The following is a 16,818-nucleotide window of genomic DNA, read 5'->3' on the forward strand; positions in this document are numbered from 1 at the left end:
GCAGCAGCTGAGCATTCAGCCAGCAGAAGGGCATTTAGCATCCATCCCTGAGTGAGTCCCGGCTCCTTGCTCCTTCCACACCAAGAAACTGCCTTTGAGGGATGTAAAACTGCTGATTTTCAGGCAAATTGCCCGGGGTGAAAATCAGGGGGGAGAATTTGAGCCTCAGCTCGACTTTCACTTGCTGACTGATGGAGGGTAGTAGTAACTCAATAATAAATGCATTAAAAGGTTATACCGCTGAAGTGCAACACACTCTGTTGGGACATCCTGCATTCACCTCCTAAAGAGTGTGCCTTTTCATCAATAGTTTTGTCTATACTCACCTTTTCCTTTCTGGTCTCACAAATGAGACTCTTCAAGCACCTTCCCTTCTAGTCCACAAACCTGACTTATTGGAACGACTTGGGAAGTGTTTATTGTACTGAGAAAAGGACATCCTTTGGAGCTCTCTCTCCACACCAATGAACATTACTCCACAGCACTGCATTTCACAGCGTTATTTCTTGTTTCCTAGGGTCATAGGGAAAACTAAAGATCAGGAGTGATTTGACACAGAAAAGAATCGTAGGTGAGCCAGCATCTAGCCATGGCCTGCAATTAAGATCCTGAGTTATTGACTTCGCATCGACATCAGGAAGTCTATTAAATGCTGCTGTGGGCAATATGTATTTGACATTGTACAGGTGCACAACACACGGGCAAAGCATCCAAATGAATGACAAAACCCTACAGAGCTGCAGAAATACCCTCCAGCTACAAGAGAGGGACACAGCTACATCTTGATTAGTCAGCAAAGGCTGCTAACGGCACTGATGGAGAGGCACCACCAAGGAAAATCTCTGTTCAAAGGCAGATGACACCTATTGAAAAGCCCCAAGAACATAAACAGATAAATATGTATTGAATTATAGAGATATACATATAGATAGAGCTTAAAGACAAAAGAATTGAAGGACAAAAGTCAACACGCATTTGATAGAGGCATTTCAACCGCTGAGCTCATGGAAATATGCATCTCCCATGGGGAAAAAAGACACTTTGCTTCACAATTTAGCTATGCAAACCTCCCTCCTTTTCATGCAGCTTTTGTTATGTTGTTTCTTCAGGCATCAGGGTTAGTTTGGCTTCTTGGTGGGGTGTTTTCTTTCTCCTTTTACACAGATAAGCTCCTCGGGGGAGCCTCCTCTGCCCTTGGAGACATCAGGACTAGCTTAGCAATCATCCTGGGTTGGCTTCAAGCTTTAAAGGTGAGCAGCAGTGTTTGCACAGACATCACAGGGCTATAGAGCAGCTTCAGAAATGCTTTCCCTATAAAGACTCTAATGATACTGTGCTGGGTTTATTACTGCTAACCACACTAAACCCTATCACAACCGACAACAGGCTTCTCCATCTGTAATGACTGTCAGCTGCCAGCCCTACCCAACGCCTGATTTTCTCCCTTAACCTGCAATTCCCAGCTTTAGGAATAGCAATATTAAAATCCCTCCCCAGGCATTCGCTTCCCAAAGGCAACAATTTGAAGCTTCAAACCCGCCCCTAGCTCTTAACAGAAATCAGAAGGACTAAAAAGCAAACGGGGAGAGAGGAAACCCAACTGCATTTTAGGCATTACGCTGCTTGTCTTTTGGCTAGAACACGCCTGAGGTTGGTGGGTTTTAAACACCTTTGAGAGGAGAGCAGCTCCACTGGATTAAATGCATGCTCTGGAATCGAATCATCAACAACTCCCCTGTAAGCCCTACACAAACTTTGTGGCACAGCCTCTTTTTGCTCGGCTCGCCCTGCGTTTGCATCTCATGAACACGGATGGAAGAGGTGGGTCTTTTGGGGATGAAAAAACCCCAGACAGAGATCAAATACTGTTCTGATGTGTGGCAAATATCATCAGCCTAAATGGAAAAGGAGCTTACTGCAGATCCTGTCCATAAGGCAAGCAAATTCCCTGCAGCTCCCAGAAGATATTGCAATGTAAAAGGATTGCATTCTCTATCTAGGGCTTATTTCTCTAGGAATAGAAAAGCAACTCTAAATAGCAGCTGAGGTCTTCCCTCACTTTCAGGTCTCCCATTTACAGCTCTCATCCACACGACCACTGCCAGCCAGCAGCAGGGAATGAGCAGTAATGTCAGTTTAGCCCAGCACCAGTTCACTGCAGGTCTCTGCTCCTTCGGTCCAGGCAGCCTTTTTGCAGGCAGTAGCTGATGCTGCCCACAAAGCTCATTGCAGCACTCGGGCTCTGTGTGCTGTTCCCTGCTTGTCTTGAAGAAATTCCTGCTTTCAAATAGTATTTTAAGAGCAGGGTAACACATGGAAGTGGATTTAGGGACCTCAATTCCCATCTTCAGATGTGACTTGGATTTCGGTGGGATTTCTGCATCCCTGTTGCTGTTTATCTGCATCCTTAAGGCAATTCAGCCCTTCTGGTCTGAAAGACTAACACAGGCAGGTACCAAGACCAAGCATACTCTGGAAATCCACTGCATGTCCCCAAAGACCGGACATTCATTTCCTTGGGATCTGACACTGATTCCATGGAGAGACTCAAGTGTTGCCCTGGGAAACTCCTCTGACACCAGAGCCTCAGTGATCAGCCTCGTGCCTCCCATGAGACTGGCCAGTTTTGATGCCAAAGCCATGTCAGTTACTGCTCCCAATCCCCAAATCCCCATCAAGCCACAGCACAGCACAAGCAATGGGAAAGGCTTTCTCCTTTTGCTGTGCTGTTTATTGTCTTATCACCCACCCTGAGACAACGAAATCAAACATCTTGGCATATCTGCCCCTTACTCGCTGCTGCTTAACCTGGAATGTATCTGGAGCAAAGCCACCCACAGAGCATTCAGGATGGGCTGCTTTTCTGCAAGAAGAGGCAATAGATGCCCAAAACCAACAGAAAACACAGGGTGAAGATTAGAATCCTCCTGATTTTGTTGGAACTGGCTTTGCATCCTCTCTCCTGCAGTCTGGACTATGGACGGGCATGGTGACCAGGTACGGCACTGCAGGTCCCATCGGTCCATCCCCCAGCAGTCGGCAATTCCAAGAGTGTGGAGCTTCATCTTCACCTGTCAAAGAGGTCACGTCCACCTATGGCCTTGCTCTCCCGCAGCACTTAATATTCACACTCACAGCACTGATGCAGTGATGGAGCCCAGCAATTGAGCCTCCGGTGTTTCTTCGATCCCCTTGCAACAAGCAGAACTGTGTTGGCCTTAATGCTGTTTTCAGCTGCCTGTCACTGAACACTGAATCATTGATCTGAAGAAGTCAAACTGGCCGCACATCATGGAGTTGAAAAACTTCAGCATGCTATGGATGCTCTTTGCATGGAATCCTGCTGCCCGGGGGAATGGAGCCAACCCACCCAGCGCCCAGCTCCCTTCCAATGCAGAGCCAACCCTAAACCAAAGCAGCACCACAGGCACACCTGGGTTAACGTGCACCGCAGGTCTTGCCCCCGCAGTCACTTACCTTGTTTGACAAGACCAGATGAAACACTTCATGATGCCTGCAGGGGGCACAGAAGCCTGCCTAGCACAATGCTGCAACAGCAAGAGGAGTTCTCAGCATCTCACCATGTGCGGGCTGGGGAATAACACAGACAAAACAATTTATACAGCACCCGCAGGGCACCGCGGGCATCTAATCTTGGGGTGCTGCTGCTCCCCCAAACCTCCATCACTTGCGGGAGCAGCCCAGAGAGCCAGCGCTGGAGCCCAGCGCGAGACCTTCATAGGAGCATCAAATCCCAGCCTGGGTTGTGTTGGAAGGGACCTTAAAGCTCAACCGGTTCCAACCCCCTGCCATGGGCATGAGTTTTGCCATGTGGCAGCATCCTGCTGAGCAGCGAGGTGGACTTGTGCTGCTCCAAACCCACTCACCATGCCCAGGACTTTGCTGTTCAACACAAGCCGTGTGTGCTAATAACTGAGTTTGAACTTATTATAAACTTGATGGTGCCTAACCAAGAGGCCTGAAAAAGGAAGCCAATTATCTGACACTGTCAGCTCTGATCCTAAACCAGATGTTGGAGTATATAAAATTACGTTGCGAGGGTTGGAATTGCAGATACAATTACAGCCTTCATCGTTATTGCTGCTCATAAGTGTTAAACGCAACTACATCTACATTGGAAATGCAGTGATTACCACTTTCCTTCATGTCTCCCAAGCCCGCATTGACTCGCAGCACTGACACACTGGTAATTACTCTCCTTGTCTGATAACAACAGGGGAATGAATGGAGATGTTTGTGGAGCCCATTTACTGCTCATCCTGTACAAAGAACCTGGTTCTTCCTGTGTTTGCTTCTAGGTTGAAGGGGCTATGGGAGGTCGGTGCCAGGATCCAGCAGCCCAGCAAAGGCAGGAGAAGGTTGAATGAACCCAGATCTTCATTTCCTTCCCATCTTTCTGTTAGGAGCACTCTTTATAGTTGGCGTTGTCAAGGTTTCCTTCACAGCCACATGAGCTGCTGACACATGCCCCTGCGAGCATCATCAGTTCACATCAGCTCGTGCCCCCGGCACCTGGAGCTTCAGGAAAGCTGAAAGTGCTGCCGATTCAGGGACAAACCTCACGAGCTGACACCAACAGCCTCAAAGCTCGCAGTGAAAACACCCCGGGCTCCAAGTGCTCCTCCTGAACCAAGGCTGGGCGATGCTTTTCCTTCCAGACCTGGAGGAAGAAAAGCTTTACAACCCCACAAAAGGGCCTGGAGACAGATGGGGGTCATAGAACCATAGAACAGAGTGCAGAGAAGAGCATGGCTCCTATTGGGTGGGATGAAAATCATCCAGACCAGCAAGGAGGAAGTCTGGAACAGGCACCTGGGCAGGCTTGGAAAGCTCTAACTGCAATGGGACCTGCTGTGACCCCACATCCTCCTGCACCTCACGGCTTCAGGAGCCGCCTTGTCCCCACACATCCATAGCCAAAGGGCACAGGAGAGCTATGGGTAAACCCGAGATGTCCCCACTGTTACCCGCAGGGTGCTGGGCGCCGGCTGAGCATCGCAGGGACCAGCCTGCTCCGGCCCCGGCACAGGCGGGGTGCACGGGCGCTGGTAAAACCATGGGCAATGGTGCCCTCTTGTGGCAGCTCCTTTTAATGCTCCTTGTTCAAGGAGAACGGTCATTTTTAGGTTAAGTATCTAAAAAACACACCCAGAAACTGCCTGAAACCAAAGATCCCCGAGAACAAAGCAGGGGGAAATAAGGGGTGAAGGAGATGAAGCTCATCTCCCATCCGAGCTGGCAGCGCATCCAGCCGCATCCACATGTACAAGGCAGGGAAAGGGGCTGTATAGGGAGAGGAGAAACCACCACTTGCACTGGGGAAGCAAAGAGCAAGCAGCTGCAGGGTTTACAGGCTCAAAAGGCCACAGCGATGGCTCCTTCCTCGCTCCCCTCCTAATGCCGCTACCCAAACCTAGAGTGAACGGTGCCCCAAGCTAACTGCTGACTTCCCCTGTCCCCAGCATCCCAGCAGAGCAAACACCAAACTCAAAGCCTGGGCAGCTCCTGCGCTGACAATGCTTTTTGGAGCCCAGCCAGCCACTGCTGCAGCTGCAGCAAGCACCTCTTCCCTACACAGTGGCAGCTCAGACACTATCAGGGATGCATCACCCATGGGTGTCCATGAGATGCTCTCACAGCTGCTCCCCCCCCCATGGTGCAAGCTGAGATGGGGGAGACCCAAGCCTCGCTCACTGTAAGGACAAACACAGGATCATAGAATCAGCTGGGCTGGAAAAGACCTTTAAGGTACCAATAAGGTCCCCCCTGAGCCTTCTCTTCTGCAGACTGAACCCCCCCGGTCCCTCAGCCATTCCCCATCACACCTGTGCTCCGTTGCCCTTCTCTGTCCCGATCCAGCACCTCATCCAGTGACGCTGCTCACTGGCTGCTCCACATTGAGCCTGGGATGAGCGACCTTCCCACCAGGCTCTGCCCAGCTCCCGTTCTCTGATGGCTGCCAGAAAAGCCCCACTGAAAGCAATTGCTATATGTAGGTTGTTTATTGATTCCAACATATTAATAGATTGGATAATAAACAGTACTTTTAAACATTCTCTTAACCAAAAATATAACAAATATTTACAATCACTCAGTAAAAATACAAAAAGCATACAGAGGCACTGTCTTTCTAAAAGACATAAGTGTAAGAGGTATCAAAAAATAGGAGACAAACATTGCTTGTTACAGAATACTTTACAATCACTGACTTGTGCAGTACAATTGCTATTGGAATATCATTACATCTGTGCAGTTTTGCCAATATGCTCACATATTTAGAATTTAATTAATACCAAGCTCAACTGCATTCCAGGTCTATCAAAAATAAAGAGAAAACAAGAGAAAGCACAACAGAAGCAAAAGCTGGGTGGGGAATTCAAGGTAGATTACCCTCTATACAAGCGTCCTAAAATATAATGTGTAAAGCTTTTCTAAAGAGAGAGTATCCCTTTTTCCTTGTCTTTCTGCAAAGGCAGTGAGAAGTTTACCCTTGAACTCAAAATGAATTCTGATGTTTGATACCAACTTAAACGACAGGTGCCTATTTCCACTGTTGCCTGCATGAAATGACGTGGGAGATGATGAAAGAGGTTTTGCACCCAAGGGGCAGCACGGACAGATCCACCCCTTGGGGAACTGGAATGCCCTGTGCCTGCGGTGGGTGCTTGCAGCCCTCAGCGCACTGTGTGCCCCATCCCAAGCAATGGGCTCTGACCAGCTCCCAGTGAAGCACCACTCACCTGTGGAACTCCTTATGGGATTCAAGGCAAGAAAGAGCCAGGAAAGTGACAAGCTGCCCATCATCAGCCAACACCCACCTGCTCCTGCACGTCCACGCTGCATCAACGCGTGCTGCAGCATCTGCAGACATCACCTTTCCGGTACCTGCTGTATTTGGAGGTGAAACCAGCACACAGAAGCTCCATCATCTCATTTCCCCCTTTCTGCAAGTGGAGAGGCCAATGAGACCTTACACCAGCGCAAGGAATTTTCGAAGACTTACTTGGAAGTTTCAGATTGAGCAAGCTTAATGAAATACTGCACGGTTAAATCCCAAATACCTGAAAACATCTCCTTCACCTGAAAGTCAACAGCAGAACGTGAGGGCAGTGGAAGAACGGGACACGGGGCGTTTTAACTGTTCATCCAAATCAGAGCCCGGGTTAGAGGAACCCGGCAGAGGTACCAAGTCTGGGATCAGGGATGCAGAAGACAGCAGTGAGGCAGTGCACAACAGGTACTAACCCCATCCCACATCCACCTGAACGACTGAAAAAGGGATAGCATCTCTTCAAATCCACACCAGACACACTACATTTGGCTACCGGCCCCGATCAATGTGATCGGTTTAGTTAAGAACAAAACAAAAGCTCCCAGCATGGACTGGGGGGGGCAAACCACACGGTGCGGGGAGGGGAAGCAGGAGGAGCTCATCCGTCCATGGGTTAAATGGGACTTATTTACACCAGCTGTATTGGAGATAGGAAAATAGGATTACAGCAAGGCTTTCACTCACTTGAAACGCTTGCCAGTGTCCTGACGAGCCCCGCAGAGCAGGCGGATGCTGCTGATGTGCAAACACCATGTGTTGGTGGGCACTGGTTCCATGGCTCTTTCTGCAGAGCCCAGCCCTGCTCCTGGAGGAGCTGGACCGTATCCTCAGGGACAGCGCTATGGGCTCGGAGGGAAGGAGGAAGTCGCTTCAGTACCAACCCCTCATCCCCTCTACTTTTGTTCAACAGGCTGAAATACACTACAGCTCAACACCCGAGGGCACGGGACCCGTGTGGTTCAATTCACCTGGCACAACACAGACCATTTCCTGACCAAGAACTGTTGTGCACTCCATGTAGGAGTTAACAAGGAACTAGAGCTGACAGTGGGATTGCTCCGACTTGGCTTTACATCCCAGGAAAAGATCCGTTTAACAGTTATATTATCAACGTTCCATGTGCTGTGCCCTGCAATGCTTTCACACCGACGTGAATCTTCATTCATTAAGGCCTGTGCAGGTTCGTTGTGTTCATTAAGGCCTCGAAAAAGCAACATGTGGTTATTGTGATACCTCACCTGGGCTTTAATACATTGTTTTCAACCATTTGCTCCTCAGTTACTTGTGCCAGCCAATCAGTTAGGAAGGAGGCACCCCTTCCTCAGCATCACTGTTGATTTAACACCTCCCAAACTCCAATCAATGTGGGTAAGCTCCAGCCACACGGTAACAGTGAACCTGGCATCACTATGAACATGGGCACAGGCCGGGTCATACCCATTCCCCCGGCCCCATCAGTCCCAGGCTGCGATGGGGAGAGCACGTCGAAGGCTTTGGGTTGTTTTTGGTACTTGTGTCATTCTCAGAGAACATCGCATTCCCCTGCACCCCCTTGCACACACACAGGGAAAGAGAAAACAAACCTTAAAGCTCTTCACAACTATGGATATAGAAATCATTTTTGAGGCACTGTAAAAATGACAAACATCATCTTCCTAGCTTAGGCTGTAAACATCACAACAAAGATTTACAATTAAATGTTTAAATACATATTCACACATTCATGTCCAATTGTAACACTAGAATGGGGCATCATGTGCTAGAAGGAAGGAAGGAAGAAAGAAAGAAAGAAAGAACCTGCAGGTATTTCCAGTTTTACCCCTCTGGGCTCTGGCTGGCTAAGCAAAATCAAACAAGCCATTCAGCTGACCGTGGTCAACCACCAGGATCACGTGGGAATACTGGCTGGCTGGAAGTCAAAGCTGCCATTGACATCCACAGCACCAGGATTTTAACCTAGGATTTAAAACAGCGTGCTTTGAGAACATCTGTAGCTCCCAGATGAACACAACAGAGGTTTTTAACCCATCATAAAACACATTATACCCTTATATAAGCATTACATCACTGACCCTCCAATTGCAGTGATTTTACTGTGAAATGAGGGCGGTTTAGAATGTCTTTTAAAGATAACCTTTGCACCTAAATCCTGTGCAGCTCTGGCAGAGGGCCAGGACGTGTGGGATGATCCCCAAACCCACAACACACGGCTCAGGTTTTGGTTTCTAGCAACAGGCTTCGCATGTGGGACTCTGCAGGGCAGAACCTGGGGAAGCTTCAAACTCCCCTGAGGGCTCCCTGCCAGCCTCAGCCTCCACCTTTCAAACTGTTACTTAAGAGGGGAGGAGAGCAACTCCTGCCTTAGTTGGCCTCCAGCTAAAACGCTTCCAAGGAGAAGGGTCTTTGCTGTGTCCGGGTAGGAGGGAGCAGCAGACGGTGCCGCTCTGCAAGGCTTCGTGCTCCACCTAGCTTGACTCTAAACCCACTCTAAAATCCACCTATTTCTACACCTGATAACGTTCTGCTCCCTGTTCCCTGTGTTTGAGGGCCCAACAGTTTGTGCAGCTACTTCACCATGACTTTGACTAAACATTTACATTAGCCAACCAGAGCACTCCCAACACGAATAAAGGAAATTCCCATCAAAAGAAGACTTTAAATTAATAAATTATTTTCAGATACTTCAGCAATGTCCTTCGCTTTTGCTGACATTTTGATAAATTCTTTCTTTCTAAAGTTCATAAAATAACACTCTTAGATTTAATAATGATCATGTGGAAAATTAACGACGATGGAAAACTATCCATGGATTACATGGTATCATACAGAAGAACGCTTCCAAGTGTCAAATGGTGGTGACAACTGGTCCTCCCAAATGCATGAAGCCTGGTCCATCTCTGGATACTGAGGTCAGCATCCAGGCAGTCAGAACACTCCTTGAAAATGGCTTGCTATTTCACAGGCAGAAATAGCTTTCTTAGGCGGTGGTGGACTGAAGTAAGGTAGAGAGAGATGTGATCCAACCCGTTCCATCTTGTCCATGACAGAGGCAAATGCAATGTCTGAGGTTAGTAGCAGCAAGTTGTTAGCGTTGGCTAACAGAATCATGTGGTCCTTCTCCCCACATCCCTTGTGTCGTGGTTTACAGAAATAGCCCAATGGTTACACTGCTGATACTTGTTCATCTTCTGCAAAACAAGAGGAGAAAAAGGGTCAGTTAGTCCATCAGTCCCTTGCCTCAGACACCGAGGGTACAGACCAATGCCCCACTATTTGATTACAGCGATTCTGTGAAGACTTCACTACTTCAACGTGATGTTTTCACTGGCTTAATCACTGACCACTATGTATTCAGTATTGCCATTAATACCCCAGACCCCTTGAGGATTTGATAACAGTCATACAATAAAGATGTATTGCAGAACAGAAAATCCCAGATCCTCTGAAAAATTATTAGCATGCAGCTCCCAAGATGCCAAAAGCTATAGATTTGGGAGAAAAGCCAGTAAATTCACTCCCCATCATGCAGAGAGAGCATTGTATCCCAAAGAAAATTAACCAAGCACTGTAAAAATAGGTGTATCTGAAAGTGTATGGTTAAATTTAGTTTAAAAAATTTGGGATTAAGATGTTTGAAGCAATTACGTCTTTATTTTTACATCAAAAACACTGAACACCACAACTGAATTCATGTGGGACAACTTCACGTTTCACCAGAAGTTTGAATTGAAGTACTAATATATATGTTAAACACTGTTTACATATTTTGAAGGGCCGAGATAGGATCATTTTGCATCAGAAATTGTTTTAATCTAAATCCAGGCTCATTTGAAACCTGACTGAAATGGATGGAAACCACAGCGTTCTAATAAAAAGTGAGTTCAGTAGCAAAGGGTACAGAGGGATCACATCAGTGCACAGGGATTAAAAGCAAATCAGCACATAAAACAGTTAAATAGAAATTCCCCTGACTCGATGTTCTGACACAATATAAGAGCAGTCTTTTGCAGAAGAATCTCTTGCGTTTTGGTCACCCCATTCTTGCTGTGCTCACAGTGTTGGCTGTTGCTTCAAACAAGATCATGACAAATGTGGCTGGAAGAGACACTGTCAGGCCACGCTGGGCTGAGAAGCCAGGTGTTATCAAACCCACTTTTCAGAAGAACAGAAATTCACTGCTATTTTGATCAATATTTTTCAACTCAACCTCCAGGGATGTCTGGTGAGGAATAAACAGTTTAACAGGAGCACATGGGAATCCAAATGGGAAACGAGAGTCATACAACAACCCACCAAATCCAAAAATACCCATTTAAGATCAGCCCCCTAAACCAGGGGACATCAGTTAATCAACCCAGAGAGGCTGGAGCTTTCTCATGTATAATTTATAGCCTGACAGTGTCCCTTAGAGTGAGCATCACCACTGAGAGGGGATAGATTGTAAAGAAAACAAAACAGCATCTACATGCTCTTAAGTGTCTCAGTTGTGCTTTGGGAGAGCTCATATGTATATTTACATATATACATTTATAGGTAATTTAGAGTGTTTGGTGTCAACATGCTTTTCCTAAAGAGAAGGCATTCTTTCTCTTTTCTAGACGTGTATATACATGCAGACGTATATGCATGTGCATACAGCCATACAAATGTATTTGTATAGGAAGAGATTAACCAAGTCTTAATCTCCAAGAATGACCAAGAGAAAGCCCAGACCATCGTTGCACAGATTCCCCCAGCAGTTCAGTTAACATCTACCGAGCCAAGTGTTGCACATACCATCCTCTTCACTATCTGCGTCAGTCATATCTGCTAGTTTGGGGTTGGACGGCTGCCGACTATGCCACTGAGGCATCTTCGATGCAATACAGGCCACCGGTTCACTACCGAGAGGAGCTGATGAAAGTCTAGAGAGGTCACTGTGCAGCATCTTTGACCTCTGCACTGCCACACTATAGTCTGGAGGTTTTAGGTGTGGGTGATGGGGCGATCCTTCCTTTATGTCCGCTAAAGATATCCCCATATATCCCGGAGGGGTGGGCGGTGGCTCCCTATACCTATCGTCCTTCTTAGGTGAGGTGACACAGTACACTGGCACAAGAAATAAGCAATGGAAATGTTAAAGAAGAAAACAAAGGAAACAAAACGTTAAAAAATCATGAAATGTTACAATGGCAAAACAGAAACTGATAACAAAATGCAAATGCAGAAACACTGGTTATAACGACAGCAGATACTTATGCTTTCATTTATGTTTTCTGTTTAAGAAGCCAGAGTGGCAAGAAAACCCATGAACTCAGCAGCCATGGTGCCAATTGAGTGGAAACTGCACTGTAACCTCTACATTCAGCTTGCAATTACAGTGCTCATTAAAGTCCCTACTCCTGTGGCACTGTTTTCCAGTGGGATGCTATGAGCTCCCGGTATGGATGGAGAGCCAGCACTGCGATGCTGCTGGCTGAGCCTGCAGCCACTCTGTGACAGGCCAGGAAACTAAAGAAATCCAGGTCACCAGCCCAAAGTTACTTTGCATAGTGCAAGAGTGACAGCAAGAACTGCTGGTTGACTTCCAACATCATCCACTGCAGCACCCAAAGGGGTGACAAACAGAAATTCATTATAGTAAAATATCATTGTACCAACTGATGTGCAGAAAGACATTAAACCAAGCAATCTGCAATGCTACAGGAATTAAAAACGTAGTATCATCACAGAATGGTTTGGGTTGGAAGGGACCTTCAGAGGTCATCAAGTCCAACCCCACCTGTAATGAGCAGGGACACCTTCAACTAGTTCAGGTTGCTCAGAGCCACGTCAAGCCCAGCCTTATCACAGAGAACTGCACCCATGAGGCAGACTGGATATTCATTACTTCACATTTTCTAATAGAAAAGAATGGCTTATCATGTCCACACTTTTTTGTTTTGTTCACTTTTAAACCTGCATCTTAAACTGTGTTCTCTGTAAGTGAGAAATAACCAGGAACAGCCATGGAAGCAAAAAAGCCTTTGGAAAGGCTGCATTCCACCTTTTGCAGCCACGAAATGCCTACACTCAATCATATTTATGTGCAATGTCTATGCCACATAATCCATCATCTGCCTTCCTGCCCCGTGCATCAACAGCTCAGGTCACACAGGCTCTCAACCCAAACCTTAACTTTATGAAGTTCCCTTCCCTCCCGCCTGCCCCCAGGTCTGGGGCTCTTGTGCATGTTAAATTGGGCTTTTCCATGTACATGTTGCAACAGGAGAGTTTCAAAGCTGGGATCATGTTAAACATCTACTATTTGGGTGAATCTGCATTCTTCTTTGTGGATGCATTTTAAACAGTGCATTGTGATGACAGCTCAATTGTTTAACGTGAAAGGATTAAAATAAAGGAGTATTTCTTATTGCATTGTGGACTTGGGAGATTCTGGGTGCTGGTATCAGGAACAAGAGCTGGCTCATACACGATGACCTCAGTTCATGCTTGGGCTTATAGCAGAACAGGATATGAATTCACACAGGTTGGTTTTTAGGGGATACACGTGGGTACAGGCAGAGATTTATCCTGCTCGTTTATAGGAATCATTTTCATTTAACTAGCATCTCACTGGGCCCCTATGAGAAAGCAGGGAAGCGGTGGAGGCTTTCTGCTCCTCAAAGGCTGGGTCCTCTGAGCAAACCCCACCTCCTGTCTGCACTGGTTTTGCAGGAGGGCTGACCAGGGCTGGTATATTCCCCTCTGAAGGGGAAAGCTTCAGGCTTCCTAGAGCCAACATCTAGCCTACGGTAAGAAGAAAAGCAGGAATACCATGCAAGCCCTTTTGTAAAGTTCCAATTCATAACATTTCACAAACTCAATCAAAACAAAAACATCCTAAAAGCTTTTACTGCCTGCACCATTAAAGCATCCTCAAGCTGTCACCCACCCAGAGGCTCAGGAGGTCACAAAACCCTTGCACAAGGAAACCCCCTTCGCAAGCAACTGATTACTCCCAGTACTCACTTTGTAAAGAAACTAAGGTGAAATTCTACACAGTGGTTAAGGGAAACCTAACTAAAAGGCAGTGATACAAATTCTGGTGCCTGCTATAGGTAAAAGAAGTGGAAAAGCTTTTTCCTTTGGAGGCAGAGCAACGGCACATCACCACATCACCACTCCACACCTCCTCCGCTGGTAAAGCAAGGTTGCTGCAAGACACTGATGTTGCAGAGGGTGGAGACGTGTGTGAAGTTAGGAAGCCATGGCATTTACTGCGTCTGCCAAGCCCACATTCATGCCACTGGTATGTGGGCAGCTGCCTTTCCAGCTCCGTTTTCAAGGTTTTCAGGCAGGAAAGCCTGTGACAGCGCTTTTGGGGGACTTCTCAACACCAGCTCTCATTAAGCAGACGAGCTGAAGATTCTTGTTTTGTTTATTCTGAACTCGTGCAGTCATCACAGAACTGGCAACAAGCTGTTTGTAGCGAGCAAGCAAATGGTGAAGTAACGTGAAATGCCTTTGGCATATTGCATGACGCTAACAGGTTTGCATTTGCAAACCATATCCACCTATATCAGATCTTTGCTTAAGCAGACACATGCATGCTCTACTGAAGCATGGTGCTGTTTCTTACCAGTGTGCTGGACTGCACAAAGGTGGCAAGCTGTATGGTGCAGTGTCTAAACAGCATTAAAAAGGAGGGGAAGAGCTCTGAGCAAAGACAGCACGTACTGAATAGCCAACACCACCTCCTGAAACAGCTCAGAGGCTCCTGAGAGCCTGCAAGGGCAGAGCACATGCACAGGAGCGAGCTGTGAGCAAAGCAAGGCTCCACCATGCTCACACAATGGTTAGGGTTGGAACTCTTAAGGTTGCTGCCTTTCTTCTCCAAAGCCAAGGAGAAGGAATGCAACCCAAAACCTCCACCCTACGTGGGATGCTTACTTAGGCAATTACTTCTGATAACATAAACCCCTCTAGCAATCTAGTCAGTAATTAAATTGCATTTCAGCTGCACCTTTGACTTACAGCCTAGAAAGCTTTGCCCTCCTCTTTTTATCTTGTTCCTAACCCAGCTCCTTTAGTTTTGGCTGCTAAACTCACCAGGACAGGAAAAGACATCTCGGTAGAACTATGCATCTTTGAAAAGGCATTTTATATGTTTTTCTCCTTTCATATGTAGCCAAACTGCAGCTGTATAACCAAATAAATGGCAGTTTAGCATAGCAAAGATAGGCAGGGAGTCTGCTTTGCCCTTCAGCTTCCAGAGACAAAAGCCCTACGGATGAAAGGTGCTCCAGCTCCAAAGAGGTGGGAGAGCTCCATACCCCTCAGCAGTCACGCTCTTCCCTCTCAGGTTCATGGAAAGCCTGTATTATATTGATTTCAAGAAGTCGTGCTTGTTGCTCCTTGACAGAGGACCATCTACAGTGATGAGTGTTTCCAAAATCACCCAAAAACCAAAGGGGCCGTACTACAGCGAGGAGCTGCCTGACATTTGCACGCAGACACTGCTCCTGCAGACCCATAAAGTGACTGGGAAGTGGGCTGGTTTAGCACTGCCATTTTCCTAATGCAAAAGGAGGCGGCTTGAAAACACAGTGCCTGCGTAGTGCTCTGACTCAAACCACATGGAAAGCTGAATTTAACATGCCATCCAGCCCCCAGACCTGCTCATGTCATCTCTTAACTTCATACCAAAACGAAAACCAGATGTAGGAGCTTCCACGAGCTGCTGGCCCACTTACCTATCAGGCCTTTCTCTGTACTCGAAGTCACTGTTTTGTAAGTCGTATCCGCGCCCGGTTTAGAGTCCAAAACCTCCGTCTGCTCGGCTGTAGAGTTCTCCAGCCCCCTCCGCTTGATTGTCCCATAGTTTGTTTCGTAGGTGTCTGAGAGTGAGCTGGAGGAGGCCCAGCTCTGCCGAGACTGATCCAGCTCCATGCTGGCTTTCGACTGCCTGTTGGCTTTGGAAAAGGCTTCCGAATACAAGTAAGCCTCCTCGGAGTAACAGTTTGTGGGATCGACTTCAGCTATGGGTCCGTCCAGCTGCGTGTGACGGTAAGAATTGAGGAGATCCCAGCTCTTCTGGTTCGGGATATTCTGGAAGTTGTCATGAGAACTACTTGAGCACGAAGTCCAGCTTCCCCGGCCGCTATCTGCTGCCTCCACCGTGATGTGCTCGTGGGAGATCTCCTCATTGCTCATGGAGGATGTGAAAGCCATCCCTCTGATGAGAGCAGGCCTGGTGATGGACCAGCTGCAATTGAACGACACAAGCCAGGAAAAACACTGTTCAAATAAACCTGATGTACTCAGAGACCACCACCTGGGTTTAAACACAACTCCAGTTTTAGAACGGCTAAGCAGCAAGGTCAAGGCACATAGGAGCACTGACAAGAGACACGGTTACTCCCGACTCATCACTGCACACGGCAGCAGGGAAGTTATTCCCAAGGGAATAACAAGTCTACAACAGGCGTTTACAGGCATGACCCCAGCTCCATAAAAACCTGGTCCACAGAAACTTTCCTTTATCAACTACAGCAAGGCAGTGCTTGATGGAAAGCAGAGGAGCAATTTACCTCCCGGTTTCAGGCTCCCACCACCTTTTTCTTTGCATTTATAAACTAAACCCAAAATCAATACTTAGCATAAAAGGCCACCCCTTTGCTGGCAGCATCACGATGCTGTCTGGACAGAGTGGGGGTATTTGTATTTCAAAGGAAATATTGGGCATAAATAACATTTGTGGAAACAATCTGGAGTGACAGATTCTGAAAACCAAAGGACGAAACTCCATGTTTAACTGAATGGCTGCTGCAGGCTCTAATCACCGTTGGTGCATAATTAAGGGGGATAAAATCAAGCCAGGTTTGCATGCATTTAGAAGACATGAAGTTACAATTGGTAGACGTTATTCAAGTCTCTTAACTATTCCTGGTTACATTAACAAATGCATGGGTAGCCCAACATTAAAATGCAACACCATCCCTCAG

The 16,818-nt window shown here is 47.0% G+C and overlaps 1 protein-coding gene across 8 annotated transcripts in view; it reads right to left on the reverse strand.

Moving 5' to 3' along the window:
• Positions 1–6,004: 6,004 nt before the first annotated feature.
• The window catches only part of RAPGEF6 (Rap guanine nucleotide exchange factor 6), a 115,680-nt gene continuing 104,866 nt past the window's right edge, over positions 6,005–16,818 (reverse strand). For 6 of the 8 annotated variants that reach the window (XM_062638113.1, XM_062638116.1, XM_062638114.1 and 3 more), the window contains 3 exons: positions 15,568–16,079; positions 11,630–11,941; positions 6,005–10,041 (listed from right to left, as the gene is read on the reverse strand). In XM_062638113.1, coding sequence (XP_062494097.1) covers positions 10,016–10,041; positions 11,630–11,941; positions 15,568–16,079 — 850 coding nt within the window. In that variant the 3' untranslated portion in view covers positions 6,005–10,015. The remainder of the gene's footprint in view (positions 10,042–11,629; positions 11,942–15,567; positions 16,080–16,818) is intronic. The other 2 variants (XM_062638118.1, XM_062638121.1) reach the window with 1 other exon arrangement.

This window comes from Pezoporus occidentalis, unplaced genomic scaffold (genome assembly GCF_034315485.1).
Source record: "Pezoporus occidentalis ecotype Australia unplaced genomic scaffold, CSIRO_AGI_Poc_V1 ctg55, whole genome shotgun sequence".
Taxonomy (NCBI): Eukaryota; Metazoa; Chordata; class Aves; order Psittaciformes; family Psittacidae; genus Pezoporus; species Pezoporus occidentalis.